Source organism: Scomber scombrus, chromosome 4 (assembly GCF_963691925.1).
Source record: "Scomber scombrus chromosome 4, fScoSco1.1, whole genome shotgun sequence".
In the NCBI taxonomy this organism is placed as follows: domain Eukaryota; kingdom Metazoa; phylum Chordata; class Actinopteri; order Scombriformes; family Scombridae; genus Scomber; species Scomber scombrus.
In genome coordinates this window covers 31,446,222-31,467,417 of record NC_084973.1, presented here as the reverse complement: position 1 = coordinate 31,467,417, position 21,196 = coordinate 31,446,222, and the positions used below count along the sequence as shown (strand labels likewise).

Sequence of the window (21,196 nt, the reverse complement as noted above, 5' to 3'; positions counted from 1 at the left end):
CATCACAAATATAAATATAATAAGATGTGAATATAGCTGTGAAACAAATGTTTAGAGGACTATAAAGTAGAATATTTCCCTCTCTGAAATGTAGAGGAGAGGAATAATAAAGTAGAATAAAATAGAAATACTCAAACAACACTTGATCAATAGCTATAACAGAGCATTCCTGTAGTTTAGATAATGACGTCAGTGTGGATGTTTGCAGCTGCTGAGTCTGTAACGATGCTGGTAATGATGGAAGTGAGAGCAGCTGCAGGACTCTGGACATGTGACCCTCCACACAGGAAGAAGAGTCAAGACATGAGTCAGAGATTCCTCCTCCTCTCCAAAAAAAACAAAAAAAAAACCCAACCCGACCCCTAACAAAACAAGCAGACAGCAGCCTGGAGTCTTTTAGCAGCACCACCATGCCCTGCGATCTGTTCGGCTTCTGCAAGTATGAAACTAATAAACTGGTCCGGATCCAGAGTGTCCGGCTCGGGTCTTTGAAGTGGGCTTTGAACACAGCCATCCTGGTGGTGATCTGGTGAGTAGATTTAAAGCTGCATCCTGGTTATTATCTGGTGAGTAGAGTTAAATCTGCATCCTGGTTATTATCTGGTGAGTAGATTTAAAGCTGCATCCTGGTTATTATCTGGTGAGTAGATTTAAAGCTGCATCCTGGTTATTATCTGGTGAGTCGATTTTAAAGCAGCATCCTGGTTATTATCTGGTGAGTCGATTTAAAGCTGCATCCTGGTTATTATCTGGTGAGTAGATTTAAAGCTGTCTGCAGACTCCTGGGAGCGGCTGCATGGTTGCAATCAGCTGCTGCTTTCACTACTTCGCTGGAAGCATCATGCAAAAAGCTTCAATGCACCAAAAAAAAAAACTCTGTTCAACTCTGAAGTAGCTACGACGCCCACACCCGAAAAAACATCCATGTGTAAATCTGGAAAATCACTTAAACGACTACAGGGCACTAAGAGCTTCAGTCAATAAGAGAGAGTGCTGAGGTAAAAAGGAATAGCCTACAACTCTTAAGACTTAAAAAAAGAGGCAGAAATACTAAGCAAGACTGAAAATCAGCTTTTAATTGGCATTCATTTTAATTGTCTCCTAGATATTTGGGAGTAGTAGGAACTGATGAGTTGAAAAACTAAGCATCGTCTTTGAACCGGACGTAGTTTTTGAAATAAATAATGTCCACATATGGGGGACAATGGGTTTATTTTACTTTACAACACAATAAATTCACCAGTGTATAAAGTTATTTATTTCCTTTACATTTACATCAATGATAATAAAGTCCCAATGTCCTCAAATATCTTGATTAGCAGTGTCTTAGCTTGTGGTTTTCGCTAAAATTAGTCAAATTTGTATCAAACAACAAACTTTATTGAGCATAAATAAACTGCCATTTTCACACTGTAATGTGCTTTTGTGACCACTAGGTGGCACAAACATGTGTGCGGATGAAGATGACAGGCCAAAGTTAAGCAGGATGAAGTATAAGGTCCAGCAAACCCAAAATGTGACGTCACCATATGAGGACGCAGGAGGTTAAAGCAATACTAGAAAACAGTCCAGTTATAATTATAAAAATGTAGGATTGTAAATCAATTAAAGATCAGTTAATTCAATGATTCATTTCTGTTTTCTTTTGACAGCTGTAAAAAAAAAAATCCTAATATGTTTTCTTTTACCCTAAAATTGTGGTCCATTGAGGCTGTTCTGGGTTAAATTATCTCCGTATCTATTGACATGTGTTTTAGTGAAATGAATAGTTAATAGTTTTAATAAGATAGTAGTTATGATGATTTATTTTTATGATGTAGCAGTGAAGACTGATGGCTCTAATGGTTATACAATAAACCCCACAGCTCCATAAAGTTCTGCTCATTTTACACTTTACATATAAAATAACATTTCAATCATTATTGCTATGTTATATTTTCATGTCTGAGGTAAAATAGGACATGATATTGTGTGATAGGAGATGTTTAGTGGTGGAAAAGCTAAAAAAAAATACACTCTCTCTGCTCTCTGAGACATGAATCAAGGTTTAATCACATTTATTGATCAGTCAGATCGACTATTGATACTTTCTAAACACATTTGTGCTTCAATGTTTGGTAAAGACACTTTCTATGAAGGGAACAAACTGCGAGGGTAGAATATGAACAGTATGTGAGGGTTAACGGTTTTGCTCTCCATAGTATCCTAAAACTCAAAATAAAATAAATAAAAATAAACCAGTAAATTAAATGCTAAACAAATAATTAGCAAAATAAAATACAATTGAAACTGAATGTCTAGAGCAGGAGGGTCAAACTCATTTTCATTCAAGGGCCACACACAAGACAGAAAAGAAGACAGAAAGGAAGGGAGGACGGCAAAGAAGAAAGGAAGGAAGGAAAAGAAGACATGAAGGATAGATGGAAGGAAGGAAGGGGGGAAATAAGGAATGAAGGAAGGGAAAGAGGGAAGGAAGGAAAAGAAAACGGGAAGAAAGCATGAATACAGGAAGGAGGAAAGGGAAGGAAGATATGAATGATAAATGGAAAGATGGAAGAAAGGGAAGGAAGAAAGAGGGAATGAAGGAAAAGAAGACAGGAAGGAAGGAAGGAAAGAAGATATGAATGATAAATGGAAAGATGGAAGAAAGGGAGGAAGGAAAGATGGAAGAGAGGGAGGGAGGGAGGAAGTAAGGAATGAAGGGAGGGAGGGAGGGAGGAAGTAAGGAATGAAGGGAGGGAGGGAGGAAGTAAGGAATGAAGGAAGGGAAAGAAGACAGGAAGTAAGGAATGAAGGAAGGGAAAGAAGACAAGAAGGAAGGAAGGATAGATGGAGGGAGGGAAGAAAAGAGGGAAAGAAGACAGGAAGTAAAGTGGGCTCTATTGGACCCCTCTGCAGGCCGGTTCTGGCCCACGGGCCTCATGTTTGACCCCCCTGTCTTAGATAGGGAGCAGGTCTTCTTCCACAGAGGCCGCCTTGTTTCTACAGTAGCCCAGAAAGGACAAACCAAACTCTGGATCTAAAGAGACTATTAACAGTTTATTGGTGTTGTTGTTGTTTTGCAGCATCATGATGTTGTGGAACAGGAACTACCAGCAGTTCGACCTGGTGGTGAGTTCTGTCACCGCTAAGGTGAAAGGTGTTGCTCAGACCAACCTGCCCGGCGTCGGCAACGTGGTCTGGGACGTGGTGGACTACAGCGGACCCTCACAGGTGGGAGATAAAGAGACCTAAAGGTGAGTTTGTGTTTGTTGAAGAGGAGAAACTGTAAAACTTATTCCTTTTTCTTTTTTTCTTTTTAGGACAAAAACTCTTTCTTTGTGGTGACAAATGTCATTGTGACGCAGAGTCAGAGGCAAGGGAAATGCCCAGAGGTGATCTTTCTTTCTTATTAATAGTATTATTTTATTCTATATATGTCATTTTAAGTAGTTAATGTACTTTAATGCTAACAAAGATCAGCCAGAGCCTCGTTTCCTGATTACAATCAATCTTAGAAGTTAAAGGACAATTTCACAGTTTTTCAAGAGTGTCTTAAAACAACAGTCAGGAGAACAAATGAACATGAAGTGTGTTTATGTGTCTGTAATGATTCCTCCTGTTCATACTGACCATTAGAAGATCCTTCATCATGTTTACTATGGAAGTGATGGAGGACTAAACCCACAGTCCTCCTTCTGTGGAAACATGTTTAAAAGTTGATCTGAAGCTAATATGAAGCTTCAGCTGTCCAAGAAGGAAGGAAGGAAAGGAAGAAAGAACGTAAAAGGAGGACGAAGAACAGGAAGCAAGAACAAGGAGGAAGATGAGGAATGAAAGAGAAAAAAGAAAAATGAGCAGAACGAAGAGGAAGATGAGGAAAGAAGGAAGAAGATTAGGAAAGAAAGAAGTGGAAGGAAGGAATGAAAGAGAGAAAGAACAAGGAGGAAGATGAGGAATGAAAGAGATAGAAAGGAGAAGAGGAAGACGAGGAAAGATAGGAAGAAGGAAGAAGATAAGGAAAGAAATAAGTGAAAGAAAGAGAAGGAACAAGGAGGAGGAAGAAAGAAAGAAAAAGGAGGAGGAAGTTGAGGAATGAAAGAAGAGAAAAGAAAGGAGGAGAATGAGGAAGAAAATTAGGAAAGAAAGAAAAGGGGATGAAGAAGAGGAAGAAAGGAGGAGGAGAGTAAAAGAGTGAAATCTTCATCTTCTATGTTTCAACGTTACAGTGTTTTTAGTAGCAACGTCTTTGTGTTACTATGGTTACACCACAGCTCAACAGGGAAACACTAAGAGGGAATCTGATGCTAAACAGACTGTAAATGTGTCAGATATCACTTGATATGACTAACTCACACTGATGAAGCTCAATAGAAGCTGATCATCTACTTTATAATCACTGTTGAAAGGTTTTAATATTCAGTATGAAACAGGAGGAAGTGACTGACCTGCTCTTTAACCTTCGTGTCGTCCTCCCCGGTCAAATTGACCCCGTCTGTTTTGACTGTTCCTTCTTTCCTTCCCTCCTTCCTTCCTTTCCTTCCTCCTTCCCCCCCTTCTCTTTCTTTCCTCCCCCCTACCTTCATCCCTTCCTTCTTTTCTGTGTCCTTCTTTCCTTCCTTCCTTCCTTCCTCTTTTCCTTTCTCCCTCCCTCCCTCCCTCCTTCTTTCCTCCCTCCCTCCCTCCTTTCCTTTCCTTCCTCCCTTCCTTCTTTCCTTTCCTCCCTTCCTCCCTCCTTTCCTTCCTTCATTCCTTCCCTCCTTCCTTCCTTCTTCTTTCCTCCATTCCTTCCTTCCACCCTCCTTTCCTTCCTTCTTCTTCCTTCCCTCCCTTCCGTCCTCCCTCCTTTCCTTCCTTCTTTCCTTTCCTCCCTTCCTCCCCTACTTTCCTTCCTTCATTCCTCCCCTCCTTCCTTCCTTCTTCTTTCCTCCTTTCCTCCCTCCTTTCCCTCCTCCTCCCTTCCTTCTTCCTCCCTTCTTCCTCCCTCCCTCCTTTAGTTCCTTCTTCCTTCCTCCCTCCCTCCCTTCCTTCCTTCTTCTTTCCTCCCTTCCATCCTTCCTCCTTCCTCCTTTCCTTCCTTCTTCCTTCCTTCCTTCCTTCCTTCCTTGACTCGAGGTCAACAGGAGGGTTAATTCTCTCTCAGCCTCTTATGAGCATCACTTGTTAATCTAAAATCATTTCTCAGCGTCTTCATCTTTTTGTGAAACGCGTAACGAGGCTCTGATCTGTAACAGCTGATCGTGCTGTTTAATGGTTCAGATGAAAAGTTTTCAAAACTTTCTTATTTTGCAGCAGTGTTTATATTCCAGGTTCCCAGTAAAGGCAGATTGTGTCGTATTGATAAAGACTGTGAGAAAGGACACTGGGACCAGCAGAGCCATGGTACAGTAACTTTGATTTATTTGTTTATGTTTTTTGGCTTTATTAGTTAGAGACAGCGGAGAGATGCCAAGAATCAGATGGGAACCGACATTATAGAAAGATCTGCTTTTGGGAATTAACCTTCCTGTCGTCCTCCCGGGTCAAATTGACCCCGTCTGTTTTGAGTGTTCCTTCTTTCCTCCCTTCCTTCCTTCCTTCTGTCCTTCCTTATTCCCTCCTTCTCTCTTCTGCTCATCTGTTTTAACTGTTCCTTCCTTCCTTTCCTCCCTTCCGTCTGTCCTTCCTTCCTTCCTTCCTTCCTTCCTTCCTTCCTTCCTTCCTTCCTTCCTTCCTTCCTTATTTCCTCCCTTCCTTCTTTCCTTCCTCCCTCCTTCTCTCTTTCTTTTCTTCCTCTCTCTTTCCTCCCTTCCTGCTTTCCTTTCTTTACTTCCTCCCTTCCTTACTTCTTTCCTTCCTCCCTTCCTTCTTTCCTTCCTCCCCCTACCTTCCCCTCTTCCTTCTTTCCTTTGTCCTTCTTTCCTTCCTTCCTCCCTTCCTCTTTTCCTTTCGCCCTCCCTCCTTCTTTCCTTCCTTCCTTCCCTCCCTCCTTTCCTTCCTTCCTTTCCTTCCTTCTTCTTTCCTTACTCCTTTCCTTCCTTCTTCCCTCCCTCCTTCCTCCGTTCCTTCCTCGACTTGAGGACAACAGGAGGGTTAAAGACAATTTCTGAAGTTAAAAGTTCCTGAAAACAAAGTCATAGAAGTTTTGGTTATTTAGTAACGTTATAGAGAGATGCTAGATTTTAAAGGCAAGTTTTCAGGGGCTTTAATGTTGTTTTCTGGCTTTGTGTCCGATGGCATTTCAGCGTTCAGCTTTGGTAAGTTTCTCTGCATGGAGCCATTTCCTGCTACTAAAGGAAATATCTTTAAAGGACCAGTGTGTAGAATTTAGTGGCATTTAATGAAATGGATTATAATATATCCATAAGTGTGTTTTTAATTAGAGTATAATCACCTTAAATTAAGAATGTTTGTGTTTTGGTTACCATAGAAACAGGAGGGTCAAACTCATTTTCATTCAAGGGCAACATACAGTTAATTTGATCTGATGTGGGCCCGATCATTAAAAAGAAGGAAGGAAGGGAGGAGGGAGGGCAAAGAAAGAAGGAAGGAAAAGAAGACATGGAGGAAGGAAGGACCGAAGGAGGAAAGGAGGGAAGGACAGATGCAAGGAAGGAAAGAAGGAAGGGAAGATAGAGGGAAGGAAAGGAGGAAGGGAGGACAGATGGAAGGAAGGAAGGAAGGAAAGATGGAGGGAAAGGGAAGGAAAGAAGGAAGGAAAAGAAGACAGGAAGGACAAATGGAAGGAAAAGAAGACAGGAAGGGAGGGAGGGAGGAAGGAAGGACAGAAGGAAGGACAGATGCAAGGAAGGAAAGAAGGAAAGTTGGAGGGAAAGGGGGGAAGGACAGATGGAAGGAAGGAAGGAAGGAAGGAAAAGAAGACAGGGAGGGAGGGAGGGAAGAAAAGAGGGAAAGAAGAAAAAGTATGGAAGGAAGGAAAAGAAGACAGGAACTAAAGTGGGCCGGATTGGACCTCTTGGCGGTCTGGTTCTGGCCCACAGGCCTCATGTTTGACCCCCTTGTCTTAGATAGGGAGCAGGTCTTCTTCCACAGAGACAAATCTAAAGAGACACTTCCTGTTTATAGGCCACCGTAGTTTAGAGGAATACTCGGTTGGTTGCAATCTACAATCTCACCACTAGATGTCACTAAATCCCACACACTGCACCTATTGTGCTTTTAGCTTAATTTAATTTCTAATTTAACACTTTTATTCATGTTTAAATGTCTTTATTTTTGCCATGTGTTGCTTTTATATTCTGTCCTGATGCATTTTATGTTTTTATGTAAAGCACTTTAAATTTGCCTTGTTGCCTTTTTAAGTTCAGATTGTTCGTTTTCTGTGAGCAAAATATTTCCCATCAGTGATTTGTGAAGCTACAGCATCTTTATTCATGAAGAGGAGACAGAACAGATATTTAACTGCTTGTTTTCACTTTTTGCACCAGCTGACCCCAACAGAGGAATTTATCACTGATGTGTTGCAGTCGTAGCTTCACCCAGCTGTCGTTCTCATCTCACTGTTGATTTTAACCCTCCTGTTGTCCTCGAGTCAAGGAAGGAAGGAAGAAGGAAGGAAGGGAGTTAGCAGGAAGGAAGGGAGGAAGCAGGAAGGAAGGGAGGAAGCAGGAAGGAAGGAAGGAAAAGAGGAAGGAAGGAAAGAAGGGAGGAAGAAGGAAGGAAGGGAGGAAGCAGGAAGGAAGGAAAAGAGGAAGAAGGAAGGAAGGAAAAGAGGAAGGAAGGAAAGAAGGAAGGGAAGAAGGAAGGAAGTATGGAAGGGAGGAAGTAGGAAGGAAGGAAGGAAGGAAGGAAAGAAGGGAGGAAGAAGGAAGGAAAAGGGGAAGGAAGGAAATCAAAGAAGGAAGAAAGGAAGGAAGGAGGGAAATAAAGAAGGACGGAGGAAGGGAGGGAGGGAAGGAAAGAAGGAGGGAAGGAGGGAGGAAAGAGAGATGAAGGAACGAAAGAGAGAAGGAGGGAGGAAGGAAGGAAGGAGGGAAATAAAGAAGGACGGAGGAAGGAAAGGAGGGAGGGAGGGAAGGAAGGAAAGAAGGAGGAGGGAGGGAGGAAGGAAAGAGAGATGAAGGAACGAAAGAGAGAAGGAGGAAGGAAGGGGAGGAAATAAGGAACAGTCAAAACGGACAGGGTCAATTTGACCCGGGAGGACGGCAGGAAGGTTAATGATGTATGTTACAGATGAAATGCCTGTTATGACAGTCAGAAGAGTCTAAAGGACTGTTTTTGTTTTCCTTCTGCAGGGATTCAGACGGGATCATGTGTGAAGTTTGATGTGTTGAAGAAAACCTGTGAGGTCTCTGCCTGGTGTCCCGTTGAAGCCAAGACGAAACCTCCGAGGTAAGAGACGTCACTTTATTTAACTCCTTCATATATAAATAGTTTTTGCTCTGTGTCAATATGTAGTTAACCTTTACCCCGTCTGTCTTGACTGTTCCTTCTTTCCTCCCTCCCTCCTTCTCTCTTTCTTTCTTTCCTTCCTCTCTCTTTCCTCCCTTCCTTCTTTCCTTCCTCCATCCCCCTTTCTTCCTTCATTCTGTCCTTCTTTCCCTCCCTCCTTCTATCTTTCTTTCCTCTCCCTTCCTTCTTTCCTCTGTCCTTCTTTCCTTCCTTCCTCCCTTCCTTTTTTCCTTTCTCCCTCCTACCTTCCTCCCTTCCTTCTTTCCTCTGTCCTTCTTTCCTTCCTTCCTCCCTTCCTCTTTTCTTTTCTCCCTCCCTCCCTCCTTCCTACCTTCCTTCCTTCCTTCTTTCCTCCGTCCTCCCTTCCTTCTTTCCTTTCCTTCCTCCCTCCTTTCCTTCCTTTCTTCCTTCCTTCCCTCCCTCCTTCCTTCTTCCCTACTTTCCTTCCTTTTTCCTTCCTCCTTTCTTTCCTTCCTTCCTCTCTCCCTCCCTCCCTCCTTTCCTTCCTTCTTCCTCCCTTCCATCCTTCCTTCCTCCCTTCCATCCTTCCTTCTCCCTCCCTCCCTCCTTTCCTTCCTTCTTCCTCCCTTCCATCCTTCCTTATTCCTTTCTTCCTTCCTTGACTCAAGGACAACAGGAGGGTTAAAGTGACATTTAGCCCTTTTTCTATGTAAATTTCGTCTATTTCCACAAATCACGTTTTCATCAAGTTTTATACTGGCACATGATTGGCTCCAGACTAGTTGTGATGTCATAAATCCTTCTCATACGTACTGTAGGTGTTAAACTGAGATTTTAAGCTGAGCTCAAAGAAACGCTCCTGCTTCAGCAGCAAACTCTAGTGCACATGCATCATTCTGCACAGAGAAGAAGAACAGACATACAACTGAAGGAAGAAAAACATGATTTATTTTTTTAATGTTCATCAGCCTGTGTTGTACTTTGAGATTAATGATTCAAATATCATACTTACATGCTAATGTTACAGTTCAGACAGTAAATATTTTAACAGTTATACATTTTTCATACTGGATACTACATGAAAGTGCCAAGTCAGCTTTAATATGATTGGGTTTATATTAATATTGAAGTATAAACCAACTCAAATTAAAGCGGAGACTTGACACTTTAGTGTAGTTTCCAATGTTTGATTTTAAATGTATGCTAACGTTAACTTGTTAAACATTGTGCAGACCGGCTCTGCTGGCAGCAGCGGAGAACTTCACGGTTCTCATCAAGAACAACATCAGATTTCCAGCCTTCAACTACATCAGGTGAGACTACTGCTTCTGATGAGACTCTAAACTTATTTAGATTAAAATGATTGATTGCTTTATTTGCTTTGTTCCCCAAAAATCTACTGCTTTATTTTAACATACATGGAATTAGTGAGCTGTTTCCAGTATGGCTGGGCAATATATCGATATCGTGATATGAGACTATATATCATCTTAGAATTTGGATATCGTAACATCGTGATATAGCATAGGTGTTTTTTTCCTGCCTTTTACCCACTTTGTCATTATTCTACCCTCCTTAGGGTTAACTGTCTGGTTAGTTTAACATATTGTAATATCATGATGTGACATAAAAGTATTTTCCTGGTTTTAATGGTAATTTTCTGAACTTATCAGATTGTTCTAGCTGTTCTATTATTTACCTTTTACCAACTTTGCCTTTATATCCACATAACTGATGATTATTTATCAAAAATCACAGTGTAAATATTTTGTGAAAGTACTGTAGAACCGGATAATGTAATAAAAAAAACCCTCATAATTCAATAAAAAATGTAATAACTTCCAGATAATGTAATAAAGTGCATTTCCCAATAATGTAACAATCTCTGTACCAATGATGTAATAAATTATTACATTAACAGGAGGTTATTACGTTATTGGGTTAACCTTATTTTTGTGTTATGAGGGTTTTTTTTTATTACATTATTGGGAAATTATTACATTATCAGCACCAACAGTCATCTCTACAATATTGTTGCGATATCGAGGTATTCAGTCAAAAATATAGTTATATTTGATTTTATCCTTATCGCCCAGCCCTAGTTTCCACCTGTGCCACACAATAAAAAACAAGGAAAATGAAACATAGCATTCATAGCAATTATTCTGTCATCTTGTTTATTTAACTATTGATTTATCACATTGTCTTTGTGTTTTATCACCATAGAGATAAGTGAAATATTTTGCATGTATATTTTCCTGCAGGATTTTGTTTTTGTCATAGTAGAAAATCCTCTGAAGCCAAAACAAAAGCATCAAAGGTAACATGAACTTTCGTCTTCCAGGAGGAACATCCTCCCCGAGATGAACGACGCCTACCTGAGGAGCTGCCAGAGGACCGGCGACCCCTTGTGTCCCATCTTCAGACTGGGAGACATCGTACGAGAGGCCGGAGAAAAGTTCTCTGATATAGCGATAGAGGTGAGAGGACACGTCTGAATGTTTCTGGTCATATTTATTTATGTATTATTATTATTATTAGTTAAAACATTGCTGATAAATAAATCAAATAGGTTGTTTTGTAAATTCTGCTTCAGCTGATCTGTGGAACTGATGAACTTTGCCAACAGGAAATGCACTTTTTGGGTTCCACTTCCCCTCTCCTCTCGTACTGAGCCCACTTGTTCAGCTTGTGAGTCATTTCTCCTCGACGAGGGATCGGCTAAAGTTGAAATGAAACAGTGGGAAAAAAGGGAAGCGTTGCCACAACAAGTGTCAAGCTGTTTTCGTTATGAGTGAGAATCAGCAGCGTCATTTTAACCTGACCTGTTTCTGTCCTCTAGAAATACCTATGCACCTCACATCAGTTTGTCTGAAAGTCGAGTCCTTAAACCTTCACACCTGAGAACTTTGGTTAAATGCCCTTTAATCTGTAACATGTTCTGGGCACATATTTACCAAACTTCTCAAAATCACTTCTAGAAATCAACCTGAAAGTTAACTTAGGACTCAAACTACTTCCACCTCAAAAGTCTTTAAAACTCATTTATGACTTTCAGTAAAGAGCAAGGATACTCCCGAAGGAGAGAGGGGTGACGTCGCTGTTTTATGACATTGAGAGCCGTAAAGTAGAAACTGCTTCTACGTCTTTTTACCACTTAAACTGCTTTTACACTACATGTCTCATTCACCCATTCACACACGGATGACAGGAGCTACCACACAGGGAGCCAACCTGCTCATCAGGAGGAAACCAACATTCACTCACACATAAATACACCGTTGGCGCAACCATTCGAAGCAATTTGGGTTTAAGCATCTTGCCTAAGAACACATCGACATGCAGACTGGAGGAGCTGGGAATAGAACCGGTGATCTTCAGATTAGCAGATGATCGTCCCATACTGATGAGGTGTTGTGCTTTTATATAGATATATATGTACACTCCATTCTTTCATAGATATATACATATGAGCCATTCATGCTTCATAGGCTGTAAACAAAGCTACTCACACAGGTTAAAAAATAAAAGTAACTCATTAGTAAATTCAAATAGTAGGTAATAATTTGACTAGTGAAATTAGCTCCATTCAATCACTTTTTAATTTTTTTTTAATTTTACAATTCCCTTATTGCAGCACTTTGCATATACAGTATATGCACATACCACATGATTTGAACCTAGCCATTTCCCCTTTATCTGCATCTTCTGTAAACTTCTTTTCCCGACATGAGGGGGAACTTGTTATTTCTGCAATGTCACACACACCTCTTGAGCTCCTTCTGAACACCAGCTGAGAAAGGAGTGATTTAAGTTAATAAAATGCTTTTACTTCCAGTCTGCAAACAGAGGTAATTTTTGGCCAGTTTCCGGTTCCAGAGAAGCTTATTAAATTTGATCCCTGATGTTAAAAAAAAAAGGAGAAAAAAAGGCTTTGTGTGGTGTTGTGTTGATGCCATTCCCACTGTCGACCACAGGGGGGCGTCATCGGCATCCAGATCAAATGGGACTGCAACCTGGACCGGCTGTCGAGGCGCTGCCTGCCCAGATACTCCTTCAGACGCCTGGACGAGAAAGAGAGCAACAAGACCCTCTACCCCGGCCTCAACTTCAGGTGAGGGAGGGAAGGGGGGGGGTCACTCCATGGGGTCAAAGGTCAAGTTCATTATGCTCATCAACATTTTATGCTAAATGGAAAGTTGTGACCATCACGGGAAGCGTTGGCATTTTCCTGAAAAGGGGGAATTCCAAAAGTGAATATCTGTGAATTTACATGAAAATCTGAAAATTTAAAAAATATTCAAAACATGTTTCTCTTCATGTGTTTTGCAGCTGTATAGGAGACTGACTGACTTACTGAATACTGATGTGTAATTAACCCTTACATACTCTTCAGGCTCAAATTCGACCCATTCTTTACATTTTAAGAGTTGTAAAAACACCTTATACACATTTCTTTTAGCCAGACTTTTCCTAATGTGACCCACCGCACACAAAAATGGTAATAAAATGCATCTTTTTCTATTTTTGTGCAGCTGATACACATTTTTATACATGTAAATGTACAAATTTGACCGCTGTTTATTAAAAAATTATCAGCATTCAGGCATGTTGTTTTATTCATCATATTCTATAAAATGTTCTCCTGGAGTATGAAATCCATGAGATGAATCAAACATTCATTAAAGACTGATGAGGAACTTATGAAATATGAGTCAGAATATGAACATTATGTAAGGGTTAACTCAAGTATATAAATCTGACATGACTTCTACTTTAAAAGCGCTTTACTGTAAAAACAAGAAGTAAAAATCCAATAAATAAAGAAAATAAAAAATCTAATCTAATTAAAAACAGTTACACACATTCACATCAATTAAGAAAAAGCTGGAATATAAAAAATAAGTTAGTTAGTTACCGGACAGCAAAGGCAAGGTTACCCTGAATAGGAACCATAAATAGGTCATAAATCACCCTCATATATGGATGAAAGTCATAAGTCATAAGTAAACATGCAAAGGCTTTAAAAAGTAAAATCTTTAAAATTAATTATAAAACTCAAAGGCGACCAGTGAGAGGCAGCAAGGATCAATCAATCAAACTTTATTTATATAGCAGCTTTTAATACAGGTTAATGTAGTTCAAAGTGCTTCACAGTTGATTGACAAGCTGATAATAAGACAGAACAAGTGTAGACTGAGAAAAAGAAAAATTAAGACCAAAGTACACGAGAAAAAATAAGTGATAATGTAAAAATAGTAAAAAATAGGTTTAAAAGACAAAACTAAAGAGATGTGACATGTTTTTATAAGTCATAGTCTTTGGATGTTTCACCTAAACAGAACAGTGTATTAACCCTCCTGTTGTCTTCGAGTCAAGGAAGGAGGGGAGGAAGGAAGGGAGGAAGAAAGAAGGAAAGGACAAAGGGAAGAAGGAAAGGGAGGAGGAAGAAAGGAAAGGAGGGAGGGAGGAACGAAGGAAGGAAGGAAGGAAGGAAGGAAGGGAGGAAGAAAGAAGGAAAGGATGAAGGGAGGAAGAAGGAAGGAAAGGAGGGAGGAACGAACGAACGAAGGGAGGAAGGAAAGGAAGGAAGGACGGAGGGAGAAAGGAAAAGAGGAAGGAAAGAAAGAAGGACAGAGGAAGGAAGGTATGTGGGAGGAAAGAAAGAGAGAAGGAGGGAGGAAAGAGAGGGAGGAAAAGGAAAGGAAAAGAAGGGAGGAGGGGAGAGGAAGGGGGAGAAAGGAAAGAAGGAAGGTAGGGGGAGGAAAGAAAGAGAAAAGTAAAGAAGGAGGGGAGGGAGGAAGGAAGGACAGAAGGAAGGAAGAAAGGGGGATGGAAGAAGGAAGGGAAGAAAGAGAGAGGAAGGAAAGAAAGAGAAGGAGGGAGGAAGGAAGGACAGACGGAAGGGAGGAACAGTCAAAACAGACGGGGTCAATTTGACCCGGGAAGACGACATGAAGGTTAAATAAAGTGTTTTGGTTGAATGTCTCAGTTGGAGATAAAGCAGGACTGCATCAATATAACTATGAATTAAAAGAGTCAGAAACTCTTTATGAATTCATGTCTGTCTCGTGAAGCTGCTTTAAGTTCATCCGTCACATCTTGTTTGTTTCAGTGAATCTTAAAGTGTTTTTTAGGTATTGATCGTATCTCCTGTTTTTTTTTTGGATCAGATACGCAAAGTACAACATAGTGAACGGAGTGGAGGAGCGAACGCTGTACAAAGCATTCGGGATCAGGTTTGATGTCATGGTGTTTGGACACGTGGGTTCATTTTCTTTCTTTCTTCTCTTTCGTACTTTTATAACTTTTTAATTTTTTATATTTTTAAGAACGATGTCAGATTCTCAGTGGGTTTTTTTCATCACTTAAAGAGTAAAGAGAGACACCACACTAGATTTCTTTCTTTTTTTGGCCTCATGTAAACCTTCAAAAAATTATAATGTTGTCTTATTTAAGATAAGATATTCCTTTATTACTCTCACTGTGGGGAAATCTAAGGTTTTTCAGCAGCAAGTGGAAGGCAAATTTAGAAAGAGCATCAATAAAAAGGATAAAGAACAAAAGTAATAAGTAAGTACACAAGCAATATTTCACCCATAATGTGGAATATTATATATATATTCTACATTATTTACTAAATGGCAGAAAACACTCATCAGAGCATCTTTGAGGTCTGAGATGATTTCTTATTTTTTGTCATTTTAGACCAATCAATCATCCAAAACACCAAAATATTACATTCATAGGAGTGTAAAGGCCAAGAAATGCAACAACGCTCATATTTGGGACCTTTAAACCATCAGATATTTGCCTTTTTTTGGCTTAAAAACTACCGTTAAACAAACATTATTCGATTGATTTTGTTATTCAAAATAGTTGCAGATACATTTCTTGTTAATTGGCTAATCGAAGGTAAGACCTCCTGAATTAATTAGACTCTGAAATGTTGTGAATTTAAATCTGATGCCGATATATTTGAGACTTAACTTAATATCTCTAAATTAAATCTTTAAATTTATTGCAGGCCCTTGTGATATTACTTTAGTGTCTGATAAATAAAATAATGTCATCGTTTGCCGCTGCTGAACTTTTTTTTTCCGTGACCTTTTTTGCCTCCAGAAGCTTCATAAACTGTCTAAAAACGTCCGGTTCTTGACTCTGTAGAAGAATGTATGGAGGAAAAAACAAAAAACAAGTGTCAGTTTGTTCTGATTTTGCAGGCGGGGAAGTTCAGCTTCATTCAGCTCATCATCTACATCGGATCAACGCTGTCGTACTACGCTCTGGTGAGAGGAACGCCTTCACACAATTGTCCATTCATGTGTTTGTGTCCTCTGTTTAGTTGTGAAGACAGCGAGAGTCTCTGTTGAAGTTTCAGAGTGGGACGCTGAGTCTGAGTCTGGACAAACTGAATGAATTTCTCTACTGGCTGATAACAAAGAGCTAAATAAACTAAAAACTCAGCTGTACTACAGAAGGAAAACACACACTTTAGCTCATAGAGTTAACACATTAAGAGGAAATTAAGTACAACAAGAACAATGCATCTGTAACTTATATTTATCGCTGCGTCACAGATCCACCCGAACAGGTTTTCAGTATGAAACATCCCTTATATAATGTGGAATATTATATATTTTACATTATTTACATGATTAATCATTTGGTCATTGTAGAAGCCAATAACAACAGATAACCTAATAATGACCGATAACCTTATAACTGCCGATAACGTAATAATGACCGATAACATAATAATAATCGATGACGTGATAACGTAATTACGACCGATAACGTAATAACGACCGATAAAGAAATAATGACGTATAACGGAATAACGACCGATAACGGAATAACGACCGATAATGGAATAACGACAGATAACATAATTACGACGATAACGTAATTACGACCAATAATGTAATAATGACCGATAACGGAATAACGACCGATAACGTCAGATTGATAACGTAATAACGACAGATAACGCAATAATGACCGTTAACGTAATAATGACCAATAACGTAATATGGACAGATAACGTAATAATGACGATAACGTAATAACGACAGATAACGTAATAACTACAGATAACGTAATAATGACCGATAACGTAATAACTACAGATAACGTAATAATGACCGATAATGTAATAACGTAATAATGACCGATAACGTAATAACTACAGATAACGTAATAATGACCGATAATGTAATAACGTAATAATGACAGATAATGTAATAACGTCCAATTACGTAATAACGACCAATAACGTAAAAAACTGGCCAATAACGTAATAAGTTATTATGGAGTGTCTTCAGTGATATCCAAGACATTAAACTTAAATAAAATAATATTATTACTTTATCGGCTCCAGTTATTACATTTGCAAAGGTTTTCATTTTATTTTTACCAGGCCAATAACGCAATAACTTCTTACGTTATTGGTTCAGGACTTTTATTACATTATTGGCTTATTATATTAAAAAACAGGCAAATGTATTACGTTATCGGTCATTATTACATTATTTGGCTTCTACACTTATCATAGGATCCTTGAGTCTGAGGTGATTTCTTATCTGTCGTCATTTTGCACCAACCAATCGTCCAAAACTCCAAAATATTACGTTTACAATAGTGCAAGACCAAGAATTACAACAAATTATCACATTTTAGAGCTTTGAACCATCATATATTCACAATGTTTTGCTTAGAAACTTTCTTCAACCATCATTCGATTGATACTAAACACTAATCAGACTGAATATAGTTAATTTTCTTTGGTGCGCTTTGACTGGACACCACTTCCTGTCTCAAAATGCAACGAGCAGCTGCTGAAATCTGATTTTAAAAAATGAAGGAAAACAGATGAGGAAACAGCTGGAAAAAAACGTGCAGATGATTTGATGTCTGTCGGTGGAGGTTTTGAGAATGAGACGTTGTAGTCAACCTTACTAGTGTTATATTTAGCGTTATATACTGACTGTGCAAACACAATACTGTAATGAATCATATGTCATTCTTAATGTGTAGAATTAGTGTGGATGTTTTATTTATTGTAGCCAGACAATGCAAGTTTGGGCAATGGGTGGGAGACCTTTTAACTCAAAATACACTTATGGAGCCTTCAGACTGTGCAACATCTACTATGGTAAAATGTAGGTTTCACATTGTGTGAGACGCCTATAATCAAATCTGCATCAGACTGTATGATACCAGTTAGTTTGTGAGATGAATGATGGTGAATCAGAGCTACAGTGAAAACAGAAAAGAAAGTTAAGTGAAAGCAGAGACTCGTCATCAGCTGCAGAAACTCTCACAAGCTTTTTAGTTTCACCTCCTGTTGTTTTGGTTTTCGTGCACCATGATGGCATTAACCTTCCTGTCGTCCTCCCGGGTCAAATTAACCCCGTCTGTCTTGACTGTTCCTTCTTTCCTCCCTTCCTTCCTTCCGTCTGTCCTTCCTCCCTCCCTCCTTCTCTCTTTCTTTCCTTCCTCTCTCTTTCCTCCCTTACTTCTTTGCTTCCTCCATCCCCCTTTCTTCCTTCCTCCCTCCCTCCCTCCTTCATTCCTTCCCTCATTTCCTTCCTCCCTTCCTTCTTTCCCCCCTCCCTCCTTCTCTCTTTCTTTCCTCCCGCCTACCTTCCTCCCTTCCTTCTTTCCTTCCTTCCTCCCCCTTCCTCCCTTCCTTCTTTCCTTCCTTCCTCCCTTCCTCTTTTCCTTTCTCCCTCCCTCCTTCCTTCATTTTTTCCTCCTTCCTTCCTTCCTTCCTCCCTTCCTTCTTTCCTTTCCTCCCTTCCTTCCTGCTTCCTTTCCTTTCTTCCCTCCTTCCTTCCTTCCTTCCTCCCTTCCTTCCTTGACTCGAGGACAATAGGAGGGTTAAAGCCTTAATATTGTGTTGCAGAGAAGACAATATATTCAAACTCACCAACATGACAATCATTAGACTGCAGAGACCCTGACTGCACTGCAAAAACCCTGCTCAGTATTCGCTTGGAGCAGCATCTTGTGGCCATTAGCGGAACTGCATCTCCTGACACTTAATTCCTCTCTGTGTGTGTGTAATGAATATATGTGTAGATTAGGTGTATTGTGTTGTTTCTCACCTGTTTTTTTTTTCTCTTTCTTTCTCTGCAGACGACCGTGCTGATCGACTGGCTGATTGGAACCAGCTGTTACTCCGCAGAAGTCGGACAAAACTACTCGGAGAAGAAGGTGGAGGCGGTCCAAGACAAACAGAAGGTGACGCCAAAGCATTACAGATGTGTGTGTGTGTGTGTGTGTGAGAGACACATCTGTAATAGAAGAAATGAGTTTATACACACACTTTTATTTATATACAGCTGTCCTTATTGGTATAATCATCAGGTCTCTGTCTGTGTGTGTCTGTGTGTGTGTGTGTGTGTCTGTGTGTGTTGCAGTGCATCTTGTGTGTGTCCTACGTCGACGAGAACAACATTCGACTGGTGAAGAGATCGCAGAAGAAAAGTTTACAAGACGTGAAGCCGATGTTAGTTCAGCCGCGTGAGGTAAAAACCTGCAGCTGCTTTTTGAAATTTTTTTTTACTGATGAAACAAACTTTTAACCGTTGAGGATTTAAAGCTTCAACAGCTTCGGTTTAATTCATGAAAACATTCCTGAAAGCAGATATGAAATGTTTTTTTATAGTTTTACAGATTAACTCGGCTGCTGTTAATCAACTCAAAGTATTTGAGTCCAAAGAGCAAAATGTAATATCAGTGACAACCCTGATAACACTGAAACACTCTTATTATTATAAAATGTCATATTAAGAATTTCTTCTTCTGCTCTGCCTTCAACTTACCTCATTAATCTTCCTAAACTATAATTATGTGTTTGTTCTTAACTTCCTGTGTTTTATTTAAGCGTCTGTTCTTTTAAATTCACATTTTATTGTTTCATGTTGATGACGTTCTTCTATTTTAATGTTTTAATGCATTATGTAATTAATTTAATGTATGAATAGCACTGATGCCAAGTTTTGTGTGCAGATTTTAAGTATTTAACCCTCCTGTTGTCCTCGAGTCAAGGGAGGAAGGAAGGAATGGAGGAAGGGAAGAAGAAAGGAAAGGAAGGAGGGAGGAAAGAAGGAAGGTAGGAGGGAGGAAGGAAGGAAAGGAAATAAGGAACGAGGGAGGGAGGGAGCAAAGAAAGAGAGAATGAGGGAGGAAAGGAAGGAAAGAAGGAGGGAGGGAGGATAGGAAGGAAGGAAGGAGGGAAGGAAAGAAGGTCAGAAAGAAGGAAGAAAGGGGGTGGAGGAAGGAAGGAAGGAAGGGTGGAAAGAGAGGAAGGAAAGAAAGAGAAGGAGGGAGGAAGGACAGACGGAAGAAAGGAAGGAAAGAAGGAACCGTCAAAACAGACGGGTCAATTTGACCCGGCATGACGACACAAAGGTTAATCTTATTATCATTTGAAATGTTCTTCTCGTCCTTACAGGAGAACACAGGACACCTGAGAGCCGTCCTCTCTCTGCTGCAGCCGGACGCCAACGCTGATCCCAAAGCCGAGCAGCTTCTCGCCCCTAAACCCGACCCGAACAGCAGCCCCCGTCGTCCAGCCTGGTGTAAGTGTGACCGCTGCCCCCCCTCCTCTCTCCCTCAGGAGCAGCTGTGCTGTCGGCGTAGCGACGGCGCCTGCATCACCACGTCTCCTCTGTTCGAGCGGCTGGTGTTGTGCCGCTCGCTGCTGGAGGCCGTGCTTCTGTACCGAGACCCTCTGAGCCCGCTGGGTGATCGGGGGGGTCAGACCACCGCGCTGCGTCACTGCGCCTACACGCAATACATCAGCTGGAGGATCGGGGTCCCACCTGAAGACGCTCACCCTGTCATCCCCAGCTGCTGCGTGCGGAGAGTCAGGGAGGAGTATCCGAGCCTGGACGGACAGTACAGCGGCCTCACGCCTGCCAGGATGGCGTCAATGCAGGCGTGCAACAATGGAGAGCTGTGATGGAACATATCCCCCCCCCCCCTTCCTTACTCTCTGACATACTAACAGCGTCTATATGTTAAGATCTGCCTTACAAAGCAAAAAAAAATGCAATAACTTCACTCAGCTTGGCGTGAAGAAGAAAATGAGTCAGTTTTTGTCAGCTTGCGTCGAGTCAGAGAGGAAGAAAAACGTGACAAGTTGAATGAATCACCACGTTTCCAAAGATCATTCATCAAGTCGTTTGGCTGCTCAGTAAAAAAAAAAAAATCTCTGAAGCCATTTTTCTGTTTCACTCTCTTTTTAAGCAGCTTTTTACCTTTTATAGGGCAGAAAAAGCTTCTTTAAAAAAAACCCAGTGCTAATATTTCTCCTGCCAGGAATGTGTTTGCATCCGTCATATCATATGGAAAGATAAAGGCTTTTGTTCCTATATATGAGATAGATAAGCATCATTTAAAGGAAAAACATAACCTCCACATCAAACATAAAATGAGTCATAGTAAAAAAAAAAAAAAAGAAGAACAAACTCCCTCTAGACAGAGTCTCACATTTTAAAGGATGATGCCAAAAAAATTGTGCCTTTTTTCTCATATTTCTGTGTCAGACAGTGTCAAATGATCACACTTAGGAATACCTGATCAATACCTGATCACACTTCCTGTATTGGTGAGGTGATGAAATACGATCCAGGAAGACCAGCTGAATGTTTTCCACATCTTTGACACATTTTTCAAGTTCCCAAAAAGCTAAAAAAATACATTTTTTTTCAGGACTTTTCTTCCCTGATATGATGCTGACTCATCATGAAAGCAAATAAACTCAACTCCAGTATTAATATGACCGCTCACATCTTCCCCTTCAACATTACATTTAACCATCGTTTTTGCCAATTGTTTGTTTTCTCTTTTCTCA

At 40.3% G+C, this 21,196-nt stretch overlaps 1 protein-coding gene across 1 annotated transcript; it reads left to right on the top strand.

Moving 5' to 3' along the window:
- Positions 1–397: 397 nt before the first annotated feature.
- Positions 398–20,302, top strand: LOC133978558 (P2X purinoceptor 4-like). The gene is made up of 13 exons (XM_062416822.1): positions 398–529; positions 3,066–3,213; positions 3,303–3,374; positions 5,289–5,361; positions 8,214–8,310; positions 9,564–9,644; positions 10,676–10,811; positions 12,309–12,445; positions 14,505–14,595; positions 15,555–15,620; positions 18,472–18,576; positions 18,756–18,863; positions 19,793–20,302. Exons 1-13 carry the CDS (start codon positions 411–413, stop codon positions 20,300–20,302), a joined length of 1,743 nt encoding a protein of 580 aa, XP_062272806.1. The 5' UTR covers positions 398–410.
- The last annotated feature ends 894 nt before the right edge of the window (positions 20,303–21,196 follow it).